Here is a 24865-nt window from a genome sequence, read left to right as displayed (position 1 = left end):
TTAAAAACTCGATTTTACTAGTCATTTTATTCATAGATAATTTCCAAAATTTAACGATCAGAAGAGAATTCTAATTATTTATTAAAATAAAAGGATATAGAATACTTTTTTATTTTTATGTTCATGTAACATTATTTCAATTAGCTTCGTAAAAAAATTATGAAATATATTGAATCTGAGAACGCGCGCGTGCAGAATAATTAAACTATGCATATTGAATGAAATAAAACTTTATTTTTCGTGATTTGTGGTTTCGTATTTATAAAAAACTAGACTCGATAGTAAAAGTCAATTTACATGTAAAACTATTTATACAATATTTTATTTTTTCATATGTTTAAATAAATTTCTTTTTCAAATACAAATATAGAAAATATAATAATTATTCCAGTTTTTTTTATTTAAATTGAATATACTTAAATATTATATATAATTTCAATCTATTTAACTAAATTTTTTTTAAACTAATAGTGTTTTGAAGTACAGTGAGTTTTGAACCCAATCTAAGTCGGTTAACTCGAAAGTACTATGACCTCGTTCAATCAGGAGCCAAAGTATGTGACGTCATTAACCCGACCTCTGTCTCCAGATTTTATTCAAATTCACTGCACTCAAAAAGATTACCTTTAATTGATAAACATTGCAAAAAGTTTATAAAAATGTACGTTGTATTCTTAATACTATTTTAATTCATTGTTACTTTATTCTTAGAATACAGGTAGTAAAGTGCAGTCTATTGATCGTCATTAATTGATCATTCCCGAATGATCCTGAATCTGACGTTTAATCATAGTAACAATGATATGGATTTGTCACTGCAACCATCATAATGTCAAGAGTATATAAATCGATGTCAAAAGCACGTCACTATTTTTATATTATTAACGACATAATGATAGTTGTTTATTACTAAATGAATGATGTTATTAATTGATTACCATAATAACGTTATTATTAAGTGGTGGATTGGTCATTTATTTGACGTCAATAAGTATGACGTAAATACATCGTAGAATGTATATTATAGAATAAATAAATAATGTTATTATATAATGGTCAAACAAATAACGTACATCTTGAATAGGCAACATGACGTCAATAATTTAAAATGACTATTGACGTCAAAATGACTACAATTGCTACCTAAATATTTAATATTAGTCAAAGGACTATTCACCAGTACTTTAACAAACATATATTCTAAGAATAAAACAAGTTTAAACGTTAAATATACAAAAATTACATAAATACATCAAACTTTTTAATTGAAAGGTATCTAAAAATTTGACTAAATTTTTTAAAAATTACAGTAATAGTCGCAGATGTAGATTGCGATTTATGTTAAAATTAATCTGTGTAATGGTTTTAATGCATAATGCAATAACAGACAGATCATGGATTGAGTGCACTCCTACGTTTTGGAAATTATTATTTCGCGTTATTGTGATACTCTGTACTGATAAAAAAGTTTTTCATGCATACGTAATGCGTGGCTCGTGTCTCATGAGAGACGCAACGTGTAATCGTGGGCGGAGGTTTTGTAACGGGATGCACGGAACACTCTTTATATCAGAATGCATGCTAACGTGTTATAGGTATACGCGAATCCTAATAATCTTCCTTTCAGAAAAAATACCTGATATATAGGAATCCCAATTAATTTTAATTACACAATTATCACGTCTTAAACAGTGTAGTGTCACAACTATTTAGAATGTTCCACATTCTTTACGCTTTTCTTTTGCTTTTTATAAATTTATATATGTATGTAATACGATTTTAAATTTATTTATAAAGTATTGATAACAATTTGAAGCACGTAAAATGTGTTAAGAATTGATAATTAAATAATAAGAATAATAAAAGCAATAAAAGAAAGAACATTTGCATTATATGTATAATGACGGTACAAAAAAATTTATTTTGTTTTTATATATGCAAAAAACATTATTGCAAAAGTGGAAGCCTTTGACTATGATCGCTCTTTCAAAAGGAAAGATTAACCACTGGTATTATTAAATCACCCTCAATTTGTTTAACTTACGAATATACAAATCTTGTATATTCGAGTTTAATGAGCAAACGATCTGTTTACTTCATCTTGTAAGAGTAGTTCCTACGGCAATGTGTAATTTGAGTTAAGATGTATGTACGGTAAATCTGTAAAACATAAGCTTTTACGAGTATTTTATTCTCGCATTTTATGTACATATGTATACAGCAATTACTTGAAAATGATTGTTCTCAAATTAGAAGATACAGTAAAATAAAAATTTTTTTACATATACAGGTATATATGTAAAATATGTAAAAAGACTTTTCCCAACTTAATATTAACATTATTACTCTAATAAATATGATATTATTTTAACATATCTTCAGTTATACATATAAATAAAATACGCAAATACTGAGATATAAAGATTTAGCCCTTCTCAGAGCATCTAAATATTGCTTGTCGATCTTTTACGTATTCTTATATATGTTTAGTGCTCAATACGCAATATTTCTAACTTAATAAAAGAAGAGAAAGAGAGAAAGGAAGAAAAATAGTGTCATATTATGTAGGAGCATTGTGTATATGCAATTGAAGTTTACAAAACGCAAAGTAAATCATTCGACAGTTACACCGTGCCGCGCTATTAATTTCTCGAATAGGATTTCGAGGATTCAAGCACAAAATGTCTGCGAAATGTATCTTGTAAGATATTAGTCATGATTTGTGAACTTTATCAGTCAGAGGATTTATTAAATATACAATGCGGATGGCAGTTAATTCCTCAAACGATCATTGACAGAATTCTATCGCGATGTTAAATTTTCAACGCTAACTGTCAAAAGTAAGATTAGAAATTTGAGTTGTCTGTAAAAATGATAAAAATGCTTATTTATGGCAAATTATATATATGAGCTATTTTTACGTTATCATATAATTTACTTTTACTTTAATTTATTCTTCCTTAAGTAAATACGTGTGTATGAATTGAACAAATTTAATTTTATTTATAAATGTTCTATTTAAATGTTAAGTTTGATTTGACAAGATAAATATATATAGAATAACGTTGAGAGAATCTTTGTCTTACAATGAACAAAGAAATAAAATTATGTTTTGACTAATATAAACTTAGATGAGTATTACGTGTAATTGAATGAATGAATTGCAACATTGATCAATTGAACATAACGGTCTATTCAATTTTCTTTATTACCGAGTGCTACAACACTTAAAATACACTTTTGTCTTGAGAATCTCTATTGCCGCCGAAGTTAGAAGAATCTGCGAGGAATCTCATTTAAGTACTGTAACGGACGAGACGGTCGTAAAAATTTAAGAGTCCTTCTTGCCCTGCAAATTACTTCTCCCTTTCTTCATAATAAACGAGACGGCGAGACAGTTCGACATCTCGACCACTTGTCGACTATCTTGCCGACACTATACTTATAGGTACGGCAAGAGTATTGCATCAATTTAGTATCTGTTATTTAAACCAAATAAATGTTCTTAATAAATATATTTTATCCAAAGAATTGAATAAAAAAGGACATCTTGGAGTCGGACGCGGAAATTGATGCGCAAAAAAAAATAATATTAAAAAAATGTAGTAACTGATTCTTTAAATGATATAAGCTAATTACTAATAATGCTTAACGCTACAAATGAAATCAACAGCAACACTTTTAAAAGATAGGATACTTTTTATTGAAAGAAAGATTTAAAAAATTAAGAAATTAAAATGATCGCACTATGTTATTTTATATATACATATACAAACTATATATATTATAATACAAAATCTAAATTACAGTTCTTGTTAAAAAACGTACCATAATTTTTTATTATTGATGCATTATTTCAGTATATAATACATTAATGAACTGAAAATAGAATTTAACGTCAAACTTTGTTATTATAGTAATGTGACAGAGTTACACGATTAAAAGCGTAATAAACTTTGTCCCTTTAATGATAAAGTTTAAAACTAAAGACCTAAAATATTGATCGTAAAGAAACTTTACACAAAATGCCAACCTGTCGATAATTTACTATCAACTTATTGACTCTAAATGACACGCTTTTACGTTCCCATCAATTGCGCCGCCAGAATTGCAATATCAGAATATAAATATTCTTTGGAAGATCAATCGTGCATATTAGAGAACATAAAAATCCCAATGCCGTCATGACCGGCAGTTATTTTGGTGCATACAACCAATCCAGATTATATCATTATCATGCAGGCAGTGAAATAAAGTTGATTATCGATTTCCAAGCGGTTTAGTGTTAAAATAAGATCAGCGATTAATCCGTGAAACACATGTTTAAAAGCAATATCGATTTCTCAGACTCTGGCAAAACATATTACCTGATATTATGTACTATTTACAGTCGCAATTTACAACCAACATTTTTGCAGTACACGTTCTTGTATGGAATATCCAGATATATATATAAAATGCACGAAGTTACCCAGGAGCACGAACGTGCATGAAATTCGATGCCCAAATGCAACGGAAGACGTTCTCCAACGTCCAATTATAGGGGCAGTTACAACGACTTTATGCATCATAGTATTGCGCAAAGACGGGATTGGGCCGAAAAAGGCCAGCGCCTTGCGAAAACTGAAACGTGCCGTGAATTGTTAGTTAAATCGCAGCTTTGTACAATTTCATGCATGTTTATTGTCCTATCAATTCTTTTAGCCGAAGACTTATAAGACATTTGAGTAATTTTTATGCATAATAAATCTATTTCACTTTTAACTAATGCGATTCCTTTGACAACTCGTAAAATAAGCGATTTTCCATTCCATTAATGATGCTGTTATAAAACCGGACGATTTTATTTTAAAAAGAAAGTAAGGTACCAATTAATGGATGATCAGTGGACATCATGTAATTATTGGACGAAACGATAAAAATTTTAAATATAAAGCTTTTTATTATATTCACAATTAAATGAATTAGTTATTTAAAAAAATTTAATAAAACAAATTTATTTATAGAGTTGTACGAATTAAAAACCTAACGGTTAAAATTTTTGTTATTCCGTTCAGTAATTGGCTCATATCCACTAACAGATACATTTATCTTATTTCTTATAGATAATAAATCTGTTCATGGTAATTTTAGAATCAGTTTAACTTTTTTTAAATAACTATTTCAGGTAACAATATTTTCAGACATTTCTCTAAACAACTTTAATATCTCGTTAGTTTTTCTGATTGTATTATAAATCAATTTTAAATTTGTCACAGGATATTCTTACAAATTTTATAATGTTAATTTAAAGCTAGAACCAATCTCTTTTATTGAAGTTTTTTTTAATACTTAATTTCTAATAATTTTTTTTAATTTTTAGAAAATGCAAGTAGTCGTAAAAATAAGTTTGATCAAAGTTATAGAATTATTAATTACCAACGAATTGTTAATAATGTAATATAATAAAAATACGTAAAATATATTCAAAAAGAGTTGTTAAATTGTTCATATCTTTCTAATTATTTGTAATTCCCAATGAGAGATAGAAAAATGGATGATATGGGTAGAATAATTGCGAATGTCGTGCCAATTTTCGCGGTCCGATTGTAACGAATCACAAGGATAGTAAATTGCAAAGCTCTCTGAAAAGCGATACGCTTTGTCTAGCTCAGGCGTTCGATCCTTGGCAGCCTTTTCGCATTGTAAGCAGAAGAAGGAGAGAGGACGATAAAATACTACACGGTAGTAAAATAGGACGCAGTAAAGCGAACTACGGAAGTCCCTATAAAGACAGAGTGAAATTAAATGTTCGCCTTAAAGGTATGGTTTAACCTAATACACGTAGAGAAGATGCTGAGAACAATGGCGTAATCTTAAATTGTCAAAATCTAAAATATTTTTTCTCGCGAGAAATAAAGCTTGTTTTTTTAAACAAAACTGCTATTATAACTTTTTGTTTTTATAAAAATAAATTTATAAAATATTTAAATTTTATAAACCTTTTTTTACACACAAAGAAACATCAAGAGATTTTTTTTAAGAATATTTCAATCAAGAGCTATAGAAGAATTAGAATAATTCTATCGAGCTTACGCCATTGAACTTCTACTGCGCGTGGAGCGATTTCAGTATTTCCAGGATTAAGGATAAAATTTTACGTCTCACCGGTCTAGCAAAAGCTCATAAGAATTTTCTGTTTTACAAACTTGCTTATCATAAATTGATATCTTGCGTACTAATGTCAAAAACATTATCGTGCCGTGATATTAAGTTCTGTAATAATAGGATAACGGGATGATAATAATGACAAGATCGCGTATATCAGTTCAGAATTCAGACAATGTCTTATCAATAACGACGATGTAACAGGTTGTATATAACCGATATAAAGAATCTCGTTAGATATATGTATACATTGGGTAACTCCGACAAATACGCCGCGCGAGAATATACTTGTTTTTACGGACATAGTTTGTTTACTTTAAACATAATAAATAATACTTAATAAATTAAGTTTTTGTTAGGTGCGACGTATATACCGGAGTTACCCTATATGATTTAGTCGATCTGTTTTTATAAAAAATGCAAAAAAAGCCTGTTATCATATCTTATATCATAAATTTTTTATATTTATGATTAAAATATGGCAATTAAAATATGTTGATAATTAAATCTCAAGTTAATTTCAGTTACATTTGCAAATTGAAACTCTTTATTCATTAATTAATTCATAATTTATAATTTAATTTAATTTTGTTTTTCAATAACTTTTACACAACTAAATTTTTAATTGTGCATTGGTAATTATCTCGCGAATTTAATTAGCTTTCAATCTCAGAATTCAGCCTCAATCAAATATTTTGTTAGCGAGTTGCTAATATCTCGACGTTTTTATCGTAGTGGAAATAAAACAAAAGCTTGAGTACCAATTAAATTTTTATAATTGGTAACTTTTGCATATCTTAGAATCCTTTATAAAAATGATTTAAAATATGTGTATATAAAACTAATTCCATTAAATACCGAAGTTTTAATATCTTCTTCTCTCAGGTCTTTCTTTCTCTCTCGCTCTCTCTTATAGGAAAAAGAAGGGAAAAAGACTTCGGTCCTTGACAGTAAATGCCGATGCTCCTAGAGGGAATACCAGGCTTTAGGGGCGGATGAACATGTAAATTACCTTATCGTCGCGTCAACGACGACGGCGGGGTCGTTTGCACTACTTGGAAAGCGTACACGCTTATTAAAGACCGGTAATAAAGTTGGCACGAAGGTTACTTATTAAGGGTGGGGTATCTACCACCGATGTTGCTGAAACACAGAAAATAGCACTTTATCACTGATCTCTCGTAGCCTTCGATAAATCCTAAGTGATTTTCCGCATTTTCAAATTATACCTTTCCAAGAACGGTGTGAAAGCCGAGACGACACAACGACGTGATCGGAAGGAAACCTAGATCAGAGAAAAACGGAAATGATCCGGATATTCCGTTACACCATAATAGCTTATACTGATCTGTGCAATAGAAATGCTTTTAATGAGGGATAAGGATTTGAGTTTCATAATAAATCTCTCTATAAAATATTTTACTAGGAATTATATAATATATGTTAAAGCACAAATCATATAGAAATATACATATATGAATCATACACATTTTTGCCATTATCGAACTGATAATCTGAAAAAATTGCCATTCTATCCTCCCAAATCTGTAATTCCTAAAGAGAGATAAAGGAATGAATGATAAATTGCGAACGTCGTGCCAATTTTCACAATCCTATTTAATGAATTATAAAGGCAGATTGTGCGAAGTTGTGTTATTGTTTGTAATCTAGCGATAAACTAGATAAAGTCTAGTATAAACCGCGAAAGATTGTATTGTATAATTCAAAATAACCATTAAAATTGTCTAAATCAAACGGTTATTACTTTGCAACAAGTAGACCAAACGAGACAATTGAAACGCTAATTTGTAGAAGAAATTTGTCAATTTCACTCGACCGTTGTACAAACTAGTTTATAAATGTCGGCATATAAACGCATTAAACATCGGAAGAAAGATATATTTCATTGAGTACTTTTATACAAAGGCAAAAATAATATAAGTATTGGAGGCAGTTTTTTTACATATATGAAAAAGGACCTTTATTTTACAATATCTTTATTAAAAATAAACAAAAGAGTGGTGGCAAACGCTTATTCTTCCTTATGCAATACACCCCTGACTGGAAATTATCACTTTTACTCTCTTGTATCTCCGGAACCGTGCCTATGCTCATCTTGAAATTTTATTGGGATTAATTTTTCATCTAATAGTGCTATTTGTCATAAAAAAAAGTTTGAAATTCGAGATCCAGAAAATGGGTGAAAAAACAGGTTTTTTTGCCATCACTTTTTAAACAAATTTTTTTATTTTTGAATTCTTTTCTTTCAATGGTTGATATATTCATGCTGACACTTTTAAACTGGCTTGTACATTAGCTCAAACGAAATTGATAAGTTTTTCATATAAAATGGTGTTTCATTAGTTTTTTTTGTTAAGTCTACTTATTGCTAAATAATGTAATAATAAGCGTTTAATTTACGGAACAATCCTAATAATTATCCTGTACATTAATTATATAACGTTAATTATATATAATATTAATTTAAAGATTAACTTAAGAGCAAATCGGAAAAACAAATGTTTGAAATTATTCTGTAATAAAATAGAATATACGTATGTAAAAGTTTACATAAGGAAATTTATTTTCCAAATTGAAAGTTTGAAAATAGATAGAAGATATAACAAAACATTTTCCATTACGCGAAATATTACCGCGTAACCATATTGAAATCCTACAAAGATCACGACTTCACAAACACATTTCGAAATAACAACACCTATGTGCAACGAGGACTCTCTACTTACAAAGAAGTTTCGAGGCTTCATCTTACGTATAAAAGCTTTCTGCAAATATAACGTAGAATGGTTTGTTACGTACTTTGTGAAATCACTATTCTATTAAAGGCAGAGAAACGCTAACTTGGTGGTTAATTTTGTCCGACAAAATTTAAGGAGCATAGGCGTCACAACAGAGAGAAGTTGGCTTAATAATGAAAATTTAATCACTCTATCACAAATTAATTATAACATTATACAAGATAGTTTTAGGGTCCACGAGATAAGTTTCAGAGAATAAATCTCATAAAAAGATCAACTTTTATCAAAGAACCTGTGCTATGCAATAACTATAAGGAGCTACGTGTTCTTGTTCAGATTATAAAGTACGTAACATTACGCATAATGTGTAACAATCCCATCTTTATGCAAAAATAAAATCAAAAGACGTGAACTAATATTCATAAATAATGTGCGCGGCTATATAATGCGGCTATACTTTAAAAACGTATCGGAGAGAAAACATATTTTTTTCGATGAGATTTATCATCCTCTCAAATTTGTCCTACAAGTTTCGCAAAACATATAATATCTATATGATATATATGTTCGCACAAATTGTGTTAAGAGAAGCATGATTCAACAATTTGTCCCGTCAAAAGCCGATACGGTTCAATTTGTTTCGAAATCCGTTGGCGTGTGAAATTATAAAAATTAATTCCACTTTAAAATCGTCGTGTTAATTTAAAACAAATAATAGAACAATTGCATATTATTCGGGATTGTATAAGATTATACATCGATTAAAATTGCACGCGATAGAGGTTTCAAAAATTCGAGAACGTAATCCAAAAATGTAATTACTTTCGCAATATTTGGAAAACGAATATAAACGAAAATATCCATATCATATTAAATCACATATTTTTTAGGTTAGTACAAACACGACATCCATACATTTTTACATTTATTGTGTGTTGTTATCTACTTTCCAAGATAATAATTTAAAATAGTATTGTTATGCAGAGATAATTTATGGATTCTCTCTCTTCTCTCTCTCTCTCTCTCTCTCTCTCTCTCTCTCTCTCTCTCTCTCTCAATGTGAAATTTGATGTATCATCAATAAACATAACATTTATTTTTTCCGCTTATCATCGGTAAATATTAATCAATATACATATGTATAAACGTAATCTCGTTTTGGAAGTTTACACAGAGATTATATGGCGACATGAATTCCCACTATACAAAATAAAGTGACCTAACTTCTATGGTGGAAATATATCAAATCAACCGATGCGCAATTGATTTGAAATTGCTATCAGTTCGACATCAGGAATAATATAGCCCCTCATATCCCGTTTTATCCCCGTATTACCTGACAACGAACGACCATATAAAAAAGATTTGCTCCCATGTCTAAAATGAAACGTCGCGTTAAAACGATACTATCTGGTTATGGTCGTTTTGCCTTCGCGACAAAAAAGATATCAAGAGGGAGAATTCGTCGAGTCAATCGGCTTCTGCAGATCTCTCCATCCGTTAAACCACCGTTATTTTTCGGCTACCCCAAGCGAGTAGGATGAGCAACTAAGAAAGGAAATGGTCGTGAAGCAATAGGATCCAGAAAAACCGGAAAATTTTACCGATGAAAACGCATCGTGAACATATATGAAATATGACTTTTCCTCCCACTTACTCTTTTTCTTTTCCGCGAAAGACATCTCTTTTTTATTTACGATAGATAACACGCCTGAATAACATAAACCGCGTATCATCGATAACTGATTGGATGGATGGACAGGGGGATTCTCTTCATCTCTCACTTTCTAAAAAGTCGCGCAAGATAAGGTTTGCCAAAAATCGTACCCCACAGTCTGAATATAATCATAGATAACAGATCAAATAGATCTGAGAAAAAGAAAAAAGAAAATAGATCTCAGATCTTAGTTAATTTGTTCATTCCTCAAATAATCCACCATGACACACATACAGTGATATATACTCCAGACTAAAAATTTGCAAACATTTACAAAAAAAAACCTGATTTATATGATTACTTACTTGAATATTTATAAAAAAAATTTTTTAATAATAACAGTTATTGAATCTGTTTATTAAAAATTATTATTAAAAGCACATTTGTCTGGAATGTACATTTAAGCTACTTGAAATAAATTTTAGAGAGAAACGAAGTTATGAAGTGTTTAATAAATGTATAATCAATGCAAATAATTAGTGCTAATTTGAAAATAAAACTCATAACATCGAGTTTATGACGGAAATATCAAGTCTTGTTAACATCGAAATATAATTAAGTAAATGTTCAATCATTGTGAGAATCAGTCCAGTGTTCGGCATACCGAAAAAAGTGCTTAACGCGGTACAAATCGATACTCGTATACGATTCCACAGAGACCGATAAATCGGGGCATATACGATTCCTCGCGGTCTATCGGTCACCGATGGACTGACCACTACTTTCCGAGAAAAAGTTGTGAGTTTTATTAGATGATGACTAGAGAAAAAAATATATAAGATCCAGATTTAACAATAAATTTTCATTATTCAAAATTTTATTCTATTATATCTTTGTATTAAACAAAAAGAAGCAGAAAATTATTTAACAGTATATGTCTTAATTAACAGTGTATTTCTTAACATTTATTGATATAGTCACCAAAGATTTGAAACAAAAATATGATTTAAATTATAGCTAAACAAAGTTACTGTCACGTGTCTTTCACGAAAAAACATCACGCATAATTTTTACCGCTTTCCCATCGAGGAGCAATAGAAATTTATAGAATATTATCATCCTCTTGTTGTTTGCGAAAATATGTTACTTTCCATCGAAGAAATGTTTACCTTGGACATGTGTATGCACAGGAATCGAGTGTAAGATTTTCGATCTAGAGCAGAAACTCGTGTGTCGCATATTGTTAACATAAATGTGTGCCCATCTCAAGTGCAGGCTTTATTAAATCGATATTACGATAGTACGACTTGGAGAGGGGCTCTTCTAGAATATATCCCTCGGGAATTGCCATCGGAAATCGTCTTCTCCTGGAAACATCACCACTTCTCCGAACATATCCAACAAGACGCACAAAATCGACTCGCGATGGAAGATTGGATTTCCGTTCCCTTTTTCGTACGATTATACATGTTTCACTTTTCGTGTTCCTATTTTCTTATATCTCGCAACTGTCTTAGTTTACGTCATGAGAATACAAATTAATTCACTCAACTATGGCTGCATTCCACTTGACGCTCGCAACGCTCTTAGAAATGTCCTTATTGTTTATCAAGTATTAAACAAGGATAAACAACGCTTACAAGCGTTGCGAACACAAATGCAATGCATCTTTTATCGATGTAGGAGGATGTATAGATTTAGGTGAACAATCAACAAGTTATTGATTTTGATTACTGAAATATATAATAACATACATATTAATTTTTATTAAATACAAATCGTACATTAATTAAATTAATTCATTAATTAATAATATTTCTTGAATCAAGACGGGTTTTTAAAATGTTACTGTCTTGTATCTTTTTACTACTTTTTTTTTTTTTAAGAAATTTATATCTTTGCGTTCTTTATCGAGAAATACATCAAGTCTGTCACAAAATACGTGAAAATTATAACACCTCCCAAAAATGGACTTTGATTGCTCGGGATAAGAGACTTGTAGCGTCTCACAGTTTTTGAACATGGCCGGAGACGCTGCCGCGTCTCCTGATTATTATTATTATATTTTCTAAGCATATATTAATATATTTACAGTTCTCAAATTAGATCACAATTGCAATTTTAGTAAATAACTTGTGGAGGAATAAGAGTAGCATGTCTTTCATAGCATGTTTTTCTTCTTTATGTTTTCATTCTTTTTCTTCAAGCAATTAAAAACGAAATTTTTTTAGTTATTCCGTATAACAAATAAGTCGTATAATATCTAAGATTTTTTTATATTTTTTCTTCACACACAGAACATTTTTTTCTGTTATTTAAAATCTTGATGTCTCTGAAACGAATCTTTATTATAAACAAATTAATGTTACATTTTTAATACAATAGCGCTTACTTAGATTTTGAAATGTGAAAACCAAAATATATTCGATGTAAATTTATTATATATAAATTATTAAATTTTGTAGCAGCAATGTATCAGCTCATGCAGCTTTGGCGTGTTTTTTTTTGTAACCACGTGTTGTGCTTATAAAAAACCACATTGCACGACGCATCACAAACCGACAAACAATGGCGCAAGTCGCTTATTTATGTTTCGTTGTATTACTTTTCGATACATAATTATGAATGCTCTGAAATGCGATACCACACAAAGCCTTTACTCTTTCTTAAGATTGTTTTACATTAAAATGGTTCTACATTAGTCACATCGCAGCATCGTAAGCGTTGTGGTCCAATCAGAGTCAAGCTAGCTTGATGTTGATTGGACCGTAATGCTTGCGACGCTGCGATGCGATTAATGTACATATAGAACCAGCTTTATATGTAAAACGTTCAAAGGAGCAATTAGCGAAGTGTAACGTATCACTACATTAATCCCAATCTGTTATACATAAAACGTAGAACGCGCGTCGTGAGTCACAAGTTTGTTACGTTAATTAATCCGCATTAATTTTAGAAGTGACACCTTGAGATTGGCTGATGCAACAAACTTGCGACCTACAACTCGCGTTCAGCATCTTATGTAAATCGGATTTTATACTTTTCGAAATATGAACGCAACAAGTGATGCGATACGTTAAACATGATTATTATTGAATTGATAACATAAATTAATACATAACTCATCGAATCGAGTGATTCAAATAGCAGAATATTATATATATTGTCATCTATCCACCACTTTAAAATAATGAATTTGTAATGCATTGTACAATATATTGATTATATGTAATGTGTTAAATATTTTGCAACAGGGACAAAATGATCAGTGTTTGTTTCATACTTATTTTCTTAAGTATCAATAATTACATGATTTTAAGCCGACAATAACTCCTTCACGGGTATGACTGAAGTAATGGTTGAGTCCAGTACCATGCATGAGGATGTAAAAACTCAACAACGGGGAAACTAACATATTCATCACCGAACTGAATAAACGAACCGCAGCCAGTTCGTCGTGTCATGTGTTCAAAAATATATAAAATATCACGCGATTCTAGTAATTAGTAGGAATATGAAACTGCATTCACTTTTTCACGTTCTCAAGCGCAATAGTTATTTCGGGTGTAATTACTGCCCATACGATGATTGCAATCGACCTTAATAACACTGTAATTGTTTTACACTGAACACGATATCAGAATTGCGTAGTACATCAGAATTTTAAATAAATTGACATAAAATAGCTACGAAAACAAAAATTACGTTTCTGGCCGTTAATTGTGATTGTGGATTAGTAATCCTACTGACTCTAGCAAATAGATTGTAGGACGCGAGTCAGGAATCTCACTGGGCACTGGGCAGTATCATAGATTGTATACATTTGACGTCTATGGTTATAATTAGTGCACTTGACAATAACACGAAAATGTAATAGTACATATAAGTGATATTTTAGAAAAAAGAATATTAGAATTTACATTAAATAAGTTAAGGCCATTAGAATTACTACACTACTACAATTAAGAATACTTAGTATACTTGGGAAGTATTTAGAGATAGTACGATTAGTATAGACATGTATCATATGTATTACGACTATTAGGATATTAAAAATAAAAAAATAAAAATGAAAATAAAAGAATTTTACAAAATAAGATCCTAGTAAAATTAAAATGAAAAATAAAATAATGTTTAAATATACTTACATTAATAAAATTAAATTTAATGTTTAAATATGCTTACATTAATAAAATTAAATTTTTTTTTAAATTAAAGATAATACCTACATGATACATTAAATGTACAACGAAATAGCATTTAAAATAATTTGTTACAGGTCTGTTTAAAAAAATTAATTTACTTATAAATTTTTCTTAAGATTATATATTACTGGAATAAAATTTGAATATTAAATTTAAATTTTAGAGGCAGTCTATCGCATTTTAATTCTATAGATTTATATTACTTTAATCTTATTAATTTTGCCGTATTTTATAATACCAAAATAAATGCCATAATATCATTCCTCTAAATTCTTCAGTTTTGAATGATGTATTAATCGGTGTGAATTAGAATTTAGTAATATTTAACTGTATTTAATAATATACAATTAATTATAGCTGTAATTAATCATGTATCTTTTGAGATTTGTCTACGAATAAGAATTTCAAAGCTGAATACAGCCTTAATTAAGTCTCAATTAATTATGTAATTATTATCCGCGTCTTGAAATGTGTAACTTCATACCGAGTTACTTACATGATACTTTCGTGACAACATGCAAGTGATAACTATAAACACAAGCTTGAGACATTTGTTTAGACATACATAACTCCTCGAAGCATAATTCTTACCTCGTATCTTTGGATTATCTGTCTTTTTCTTTCACGTCGTTTTCCGCACGCGGATTTATAGTGGATTTTCACTCGACGTCGGTGAAAAATGATGGCGCTTTCGGTTAAAAGGTGCGCTTTCACGCAGGAAGCATCATACATCATAGATTACAAAATAGCCGAGCACTTAAGTGTCGGTTAAAAGCTCGTAAAATCATACGATTTTCCCATCTTTCGAGCACGAACTGCTAGAATTTACAATTTCCTCCATTGTGGCGAAACATCTAGCAAATATTAGCGATCAAATTTCAAACAAATATTTATCACATATGTATATTATGCGTATATCTACAAACCTATCGTACAAACGTTACGTACATATTGCATTTCCGTATAATAATCGTTTCTTTATCATCAACATTATTGATTTGCATTATTAATCTAATTGTTGATTTACAGAAAATTAAATTTTTAATAAAAAAAAAGATCAACATATAACAATTCTTAGTGATATTTTTACTATCTTTTCTTATAAAAAGATAATGATAAAAATTAAATTATATAGATAATCTCTGCCATTAAATGTATTTTATTTTTTTCTAAATTTTGATAAACTAATGACTGATATAGATTCTGATATTCGTCACGCTATAAAATTATTATTTATCATATTCTAATTAAGAGTCTTATATGAAAATTTGGTATTAAATGGTAGATGTGAAATCATAACATTAATCCCAACTTCTTGACATATCCATGATCCTCTTACAATAAATTAGTTAATTTATTATATATATTAAATAAACCGTTCTCTCAGTTGATAAATTTATAAACATATGGTTACAATAGTGTATGAATATTACATTTATTTACCGCGCTGTAGCAAGAAAACAGCAACTATGAGTGCTTTTTACATTCACATGCTATAATCATTTCATCCTTGTTATCTATCAAATATTAAACAAGGGAAAAGTGATGCTTACAAGTGCAAAAGCACGTGCACTCTTTGTGCATGTGTGTGCATATGTATAATGGCTTTCTTAATGCCGCGAAGTTGGAGCTTATATTCCCTTCCTTTTAAGAATATAACACAGATTTCTAGAGATTATTCTGCAAAACAGAATTACTTCCAGCACTATTATAGTATTCGTACACGTAACAAACTAGCCCAGAAAGTAAATGCCACGACTGTAATATAAACTTCTATTAGTATATACTTTATATACCTACATTTACTAATTTCAAAATTACAAATAATAACAAGATGCTATCGTTATTTTTTAAAACACTGTTTTTTAATACCATTTCAAGATAATTCCTTGTTACCAAAATTCACCATTTTCGGATTACTTTAACTGCCTCAAGGAATAGAGGCTTCAAAAAAGCGTGACACGCCAATTTTAAGATATGATGATGATGATGATCATATCTTAAAATGGGCGTGTCACGCTTTTTTGAAGCCTCTATTCGTTGAGGCAGTTAAAGTAATCCGAAAATGGTGAATTTTGGTAACAAGGAATTTTCGGGGACGCTCTTTTAAAAACATGGTAAAAATTATGATAATTAAAAAAGACTTATCCAATATGGCGGACGAAAAAGATGCGAAAATCTTAAAGATTTTCCGATTTCGGCGAAATTTGGATTAAGGGGGCTTACGCGGACGCTGATTTCGAATCCGTGATCAAAATTAGGAAAATCCAAATAGCTGATCCAAAATGGCGGACGGAAAGTGTTGCGAAATACATAAAAATTTAAAAATTTCGGCGAAATTTGAATTAAAGGGGCTTACGCGGCCGCTGATTTCAAATCTGTGATCAAAATTAGGAAATTCCAAATGGTTAATCCAAAATGGCGGACGAAAGTGTTTCAAAATACATAAAAATTTAAAAATTTCAGCGAAATTAGGTAAATGGGGGTTACCGCGAACGCTGATTTTGATTCCGTGTTCCAAATTTTTAAATTCAATATGGCAGACGGAAATGTTGCGGAAATCAATAAGATTTTCCGAATATGACGAATTTAATAAAACGCAAAGAAATGTAATTATAATTTAAAGCTTAATCAACTATGCTATGGTGTAAATTTTGTAAGAAAAAATTATATGGTCGTTCAAAAAAAAAAAGAATCGCGCGCGTAGCGCTCTGTGAAGTTGGCACCCCTAAATGCGAATATTGGTAATATCATTATTGCATTCGTTTGTCCACGTTTGTCCACCCGTTATTTTCTTTGGTCCACCCCGCGAAAAAAGGTTATACACAAAAAAAAATTGTAACATCCCCAAGTGATAATTTTTCATAATTATGTACGGGTACCGTTTGTCCACAACGCGCACGTGATTGTTCACCCATTATTTTCATTTGTCCACCCTATTTTTATTATATTTTTCGTAATAATGTAAAATAATCACTTGGGGGTGTTACAATCTTTTTTTATGCATAACTTTTTTTTGGAGGGTGGACAAATGAAAATAACGGGTGGACAAACGTGGACAAACAGTGGACAAACGAATGCAATAATGATTTTACCAATATTCGCATTTAGGGGTACCAACTTCACAGAGCTGCTTTGTGAAGTTGGAATCTCTAAATGCGAATATTGGTAAAATAATTATTGCATTCGTTTGTCCACTGTTTGTCCACGTTTGTCCACCCGTCATTTTCATTTGTCCACCCTCCAAAAAAATGTTATACACAAAAAAAGATTGTAACATCCCCCAAGTGATTATTTTTCGAGTTCGTATTGATTGCTTGAGATTTCATTTTACTAAATTAATGATTTTTTCGAAAAAATACGAATTAAAAATATAAAAAAAAACGAAGAACAACTGAATAAGATTAAAAGAAGATGAAGAAAATGTTACGGAAAGACAATGTTGTTCTCGATGACTCTTCCTTTATCAATAGAGATTTATCTAAAATTGAAGAAAGATTGGGGATTAAGAAGAATTATTCGGGCTGAAGATATCAGGTCTGTTTTTGCTGGAGTCCGAAATCTGATCAGCGCATGGCGCATGGGAGTCATCAATCTTCTACACAAAGAGATTGTCCCTTTTGTAACGATTGACTTCTTCAATTGATTTAGATAATATCATCTCCGTTGAGGAGATTTTGCACATCTTCCGCTTATTTAATGTAATTTTTTTTTATTTTCGTCTATATAAAAGCTAAAAAAATAAGGTGTTTTTAGAAATATTTTTAAAGAAACTTATTCAAATATTTTAAACATTTTACACATCAAAGATATATATACATATATATATGTGTGTATGTGTGTACTTTTATTTTGACAGAATGCTATTTTATTGCTTTTATGATTTAAGACATTTTAATGGTGTATAATAACAAAAAATAACATTCAACGAGTAGAATAAACTTTGATTTTTCATTTCTTGTTCATAGAACGAAAATGAGAGCTCTTACAAGTCGCCCCGCGGTTAATCACTAATTGAATAATAGCAGAAAAAAGAAAGTTTAATATTGATGTAAAAATTTGAAGATATTAATGAAACATACATCAAATTTGATAAATAGCGATATTATTATATTTTTATTTTGACAGATTGTCGTTTTGTTATTAATATATTTTGAAGCATTTTAGTGAATCGGTGTCAAAAATTACATTCAACAAATAAAACAAATTTTAATATTTTGATTATAAACCTATAGAATAAAATAAGAATTCTCACAAATCCTTACAGGCTATTATTGATTAAATCATAATAGTGAGAGAAAGATAAATAGCAATATATGTTATTTTTCTGCTTCTAGACAACAATCTCTTTTGACGTAAAACTCCATTTGGAATTGCCTTGTGTAATATTATCTACACTATTCATATCTACACTGAATACTCTCCCGGTACCAATAATGTATTCCACAAACAAAAGGTTGTTCACATAGGTGAAATTAATGAGGATGGCTGCTGGGTCAGCGAGAAACGAGCGAGAGTCAGGTATATTCCGGCATAGTGAATTGTCAGGAAATTATTTGCTTAAAATTGCAAATTTATGCTCACCATTGAAATCATTCAATTATTGTAATTTCAATGTATGATAATAATTAATTATTAAATAGGAGTAATTAGCAATTACAAATAATTCTTAATGGTATAATTCTTTGTAAAGGTCAAAATTAATAAAAGATATAATATTATATACACTATTATACGCGACGCGTCATTACAATCACATTTACCGTGATGATCTGCATTTATCACTATCTTCGTACATACCTTCGTTCAAACCCAAATTCGTTACTACAACAACACTATACAATGAATATTTTGTTGAGCTAAGAGATCTATCGCCGCGCAATCTGATATACTTTTAAGTTCTAAAGAGAAATCATTGTTGTAAATCTATTTCGCAAAATAGAACATCGAGGATCGATAGACACACCATTTATGGAGGAACTGGCGCGTCGACGACGGGACCGCTATAACATAAAATAATAATCGGGCCATATTCGGCCAAACTGTTAAATCGTATAGTTATGTGCAATTGATGTTCTAGAACTACCGAATGTTCTCTCTCTTCCATCAATTTAAAAAGGCTTCCTTAATAACAATGTTGAAGATAGTTATCACTTATTTCATTCTTTTAATTTTCAAATCGTAACTTTTTAACTAAATTTTATATTAAACTTTGAAATTTTAAAACAGATTCTAATTTGATATTAATTTAAAAAGATATGAATTGAAAAAGACAAAAGACTTACAAAAAACTATATAATGAATTTTATATCTTCTTTTCTAAAGTTTTATTTTTAATAGAGCGAATCGCTTAAAAGGGAGACATGTGATAGATGCCTTAATATTTTCGTTGAGAATAGATGGACAAAAGAATTTATGATGAAAGGACAATCGATTGTTTTAAAATATTTTGAGTTTTACTATATAAAATCGTTGTTGTCGTAGTTGTCAATGACTCGTTGCTGTGAGATGTCAACTCTAGGTACAATAACGGAAATCATGACTATACTTTTCGGAACATATAACCCTGTCATACACGACACTTTGATCGAGATTGCATCCTAACGAGAGACTCGTGCCACGAGCTTTGACATTTTGATTACATGTGCAGCACGTTTGTGACAGTTTCCGAGAGCGTATAATCGGTAACAAACATCAAGTGTAAAGTTAGAATCACGTCACAAAAATATAAAATTCATTGAAACTTATCGAGAGCAGCAATTTAGAAATTTTATTTTCGGTAAATAAAAATTTATATTGTGTCTTATACAAGATATTTTTTAAATGGTATATAAACTATAAATACAGAAACCAAGTACATACAATATACGCAAGTACTTTACTCTTTAGTTTATTTTTTATACATATATCATTATTTCTTATTTTATGTACAGAATATAATATAACGAACTCACTTCACAAATTCTTTGGTAGACGTATCGCAGAAGTTAGTGTTGAAAGTTTTATGTTCATTGTAAATTCAAAATCACAATTATGTACAATAGATAACTACAAATTTAATAATACATTGTCAGATAATACATCGCACTAAAGAATTCTACTCAATAATAGATTTTACCTCATAGACAATAAAATTATAAAGTCTAACAGTTTTCTTTAACAGCTGTAACTTTTATACTTGAAAAATCGGTACATGTTTGTTTTAGAATTCCGTACGTGTCTGAATCTGAATATAAAAAGGCAGTAATTGCAAGTCCAAAATTAAACTATTTTCAATATTTTGCAATTTATCTGAGATTTATTATTTATGTTCAAGTAGTAATTTGAAAGTATTTTATTTTTTAATTTTATCTTTAACAGAAGTACCTTGTACATTATATGACAAAATTTTAAAATAATGGTTGCAATTTAAGCTGGAGTCACTCTGATGCCTTCATACTCCAGATCATGATTCCCAAAGGGAATATTTTCCCATTAAGTATTTCAAACTCGTTCGAATGAGCTCGCGTTCGACGAGTGCTTCTCCCCAAAGGATCAAAGCTACTCAAGTTAGGAAAAGAGTAGAAAATCGTCGTCACCTATAGCTTTCCGGTATTACTTTTTTTGTTGGTCTTTTGATATCGGAGCCGTTATTTTCTGAAAATCTAGGAAGCCCGCGCTTATCAGCACACATGCATAAAGGAGCGATCGTAACTGGCAGTAACGATGGTACATCTATCGTATCGACCATTATGGTTATTGCAGATGTGATATGGAAGCGATTATGTCACATGGTAACACGGTAATGACCAAATCATGTGTTCGATGGTGCATGTAACTCGCTGTTCGATAGGATAACCCAGAAGCGTCATGCCGTGTTTAACGATATGTGCATTCGGAGAGAAAATATGACTATTAAAAGTTTTCTTCTATAGCTTAACGTCTCCTCGAATATCTTTTGCTTTCTGATCTTTATTCAATTTTACGTTGATAAAGTCGTTGATCTGTAGATTTTTAAGGTGAATTTTTTTTCACATTTTTTTTATACGTATCTTATCAACTTTATAGTATTTATCAAGATTTGCTTTTATCGCCATTTGTAAAAAGCGATATAAAAATTTGAAAACTTGTTGAAAGCTCTTATTTATTAACACTCTGCTGGAAAACGTAAAGTTCAGGTTTAATACATCAAGAATGGGGCACTAAAACTTTCTTCAGAGAAACTTAAAGAAACTAATAATTTTTAAGTTATATACGAGAGAATGAAAATAAATGACTTTCTTTAAAAATAAAACTTCTGAGGCGGAAAAAAAATTTTTTTTTTTAATGGATCTTAAAAGAGTAACTTAATAATTTTATTGATAAATATCCATATAAGACCAATCTTTTCAATAGTCAATGGCTTGACATATGTTGTCAAGGTAATGACCCTAAATAATATTTAAAAGATTTTAGCTGTCGCTCGTTATTTATTAAAAAGTTATTAACAAAAAAATGTATTAAATATATTATTTTTAACATATGTGCATGTTCTGTAGCCACATGTATGCATACATTTTACCACATTATATATTTACTTTATTAAATAAATGAGTCTATTTTTAACAGTGTACTAAATAATGGATATCGAAGAGATTAGACAAATTCTTACGTAAGGTAGAACGTTTACATAAAAATACAAAAGCTCTCGATTACCAAAAAACACTTTCAATTGCCGGTATTTGTCTCGAGAGATCGAAATCAATTAGTCAGTATAGTTGATTTACGGCGGAATGCCATGATAGTTTGTGAAAATTATCGTCCGCCAATTACCATTTAGATGCGTAACAACGCGTATTGATTTCGACAATCGGTGATTAAACGGCTAAAGAGCTATAAATTATAACAGTGCAATAGAATTAGATTATTTCAATCGACATTTATGCCATGTTTGTAGATATAAGCGATTCTGATTGAACGATGCGTGAAATTATTACATATATATCTCATTAATAAATACGTTAATAAATACGTTAACTATTGGATTTATTAATTAAGCGATGATAGCATCACTTACTCAACTTTAATATAATTAATAATATGTCAATTACCATTAAATACATTTAGTTTGTATATATTTCAATCAATACTATTACTTACTGCATATATATATATTTAAGATCAAATGATAATTGTTGTTTCGAGATTAATACTGAAATATGATAATACTAATGAAAGTATTATTATTGAGCCACGGTAAACTAATTAATTAATAAAATAATAATTGCTGTTTCGAAGCCAACAATAATAAAGACGTTATCATTCCACAGTAATTAAATGAATTAATGAAATGTTGATAATTAAACCATTAAAGAAAATATACTTATTGTTAAATAATTGTAATAAAGTGTTATAATAAATTAAATTGTAATAATATATTAATTAAAAAAGACCTTAATAATGCATTCTGTTAAAATATATATATATATATATATATATAATATTTTTTTAAAAACAGCAAATTTATATATAACAGCTACATAAAATTAATGCATTATCTGGCATGTTTTCTGTTTGGTGCTTTTAACTTTTTTTACAATATAACTCATCGAGAATGTTATTTAAAAACAAAATATACGTGTACATATCAAATGTTATAAATGGATATAGCTCGGTGTATCTTAAAATTTACATACTTTTTCACAAATCGTAAAACAATTTAATCATGTTCTTTCAGAAACAACACGTTTACTTTTATGATACTCTTCTATATTAATTTTTTAATCGAAACTGTACTTATCTCTTTCTCTTTCTCTTTTTCTCTCAAAGTTATGTTTTTCTTATTGCTCGAAGTTAAGCAAGTCGGAGTATAAATCTTCAATTATAACTACGAACTATATCGTAAAATTCAATTATTCAAGTATAATACCATAACGCTCGAGTTTAATATTATCAACGATGTTAATTGTATAAAGTAAAATAAGATGAAACCGACAAGGCATGTTATTTATATTGTGTGAGTTCTCTAGCGAAAAGTCAACAGAAGGTATATTTATAGAGAGAGAAATATGCAATGAAATTCATCGAAAAAGTTTTCTAGCTTTTATGATTTAAGATATTAAGTAAACTGAGATGAATATAATTCGTTACAATAATTTATTGCGAAAATTCTGACACTGATTCATGATCAGTTGTCTTCACCACAGCATGCGTAATAATTTTTATTTGAGGAAATAAGTGTCATCATCCAAATGTATATTTAATTAATCTTCAAGTAAAACTGTCATCTCAACTAGTTTGTGCTTGAGGATAAGAAGAGATTAGTCGAAATAGTTACACATAATCGCAAAGAAATATGTCGATATGTAGCTCAAAAATCACACATTATTAATACATAAAATAAAAAAATTATAAATCAAAATTTTATAAATATTTTTATAAACATTTATAAAATTTTGATTTACAATTTGTTTTTAAATATATGATTCTTTGTTGTAATATGTGTATCCTCTCATTTTAATATTTCGAATTTATTCAATCATAAATTAATTTAAATTTTACAACTTCTTAAACAGAAATGTTTTATTCAAAAGTTAAACTGTGCAATATCTGTACTTTAAAATTATAATAGCAAAGCAACTGTATTATTGCGGGTATTTTTATTCTCCTTTTTTATCTTGAAATATCAATGCGGCAATAGCGGTTTATTTACGAATAATACATACTTATATACTCCTGCATATGTAAGTGATAAAAAAATTAGTATTGCACGTGGCTTATATTACTGCAATAAACTTTGTTCATTGTCAAATGCTTCTACTTTTTCTCATTTATTTTTGTCATTCAAAAATATTTAGAATGTAGAAAAAAGCTATTGTACTGTTAAATATAGTGACAGATTATACATAATATTATTTTATTACAATACAATCTAAATAAATAATTTCTCATAAACTGATAAATCTTAAAACAATGCAAAATGTTTTATAGAGTATCAGACAGACTTTTATTATAAACATACAGAAATTAGTAAAGATTGTGGATTAATTATTGAGAGAGAAAAATTGATAATTAATATATTTTCTAAATTATAATAAAAATATTTCTTTTATTCGATCGTTTTAAGTAATTAGCATTTT

At 29.4% G+C, this 24865-nt stretch overlaps 1 protein-coding gene across 1 annotated transcript in view; it reads right to left on the bottom strand.

Moving 5' to 3' along the window:
• Positions 1-24865, bottom strand: part of CCAP-R (Crustacean cardioactive peptide receptor) — a 64721-nt gene that overhangs the window by 29609 nt on the left and 10247 nt on the right. The window contains 1 exon segment of the mRNA XM_018546861.1: positions 19532-19659. Coding sequence (XP_018402363.1) covers positions 19532-19659 — 128 coding nt within the window.

This window comes from Cyphomyrmex costatus, unplaced genomic scaffold (genome assembly GCF_001594065.2).
Source record: "Cyphomyrmex costatus isolate MS0001 unplaced genomic scaffold, Ccosl1.0 scaffold599, whole genome shotgun sequence".
Taxonomy (NCBI): domain Eukaryota; kingdom Metazoa; phylum Arthropoda; class Insecta; order Hymenoptera; family Formicidae; genus Cyphomyrmex; species Cyphomyrmex costatus.
The sequence above is the reverse complement of the archived record's forward strand: the minus strand, read 5'-3'. Positions and strand labels throughout refer to the sequence as shown.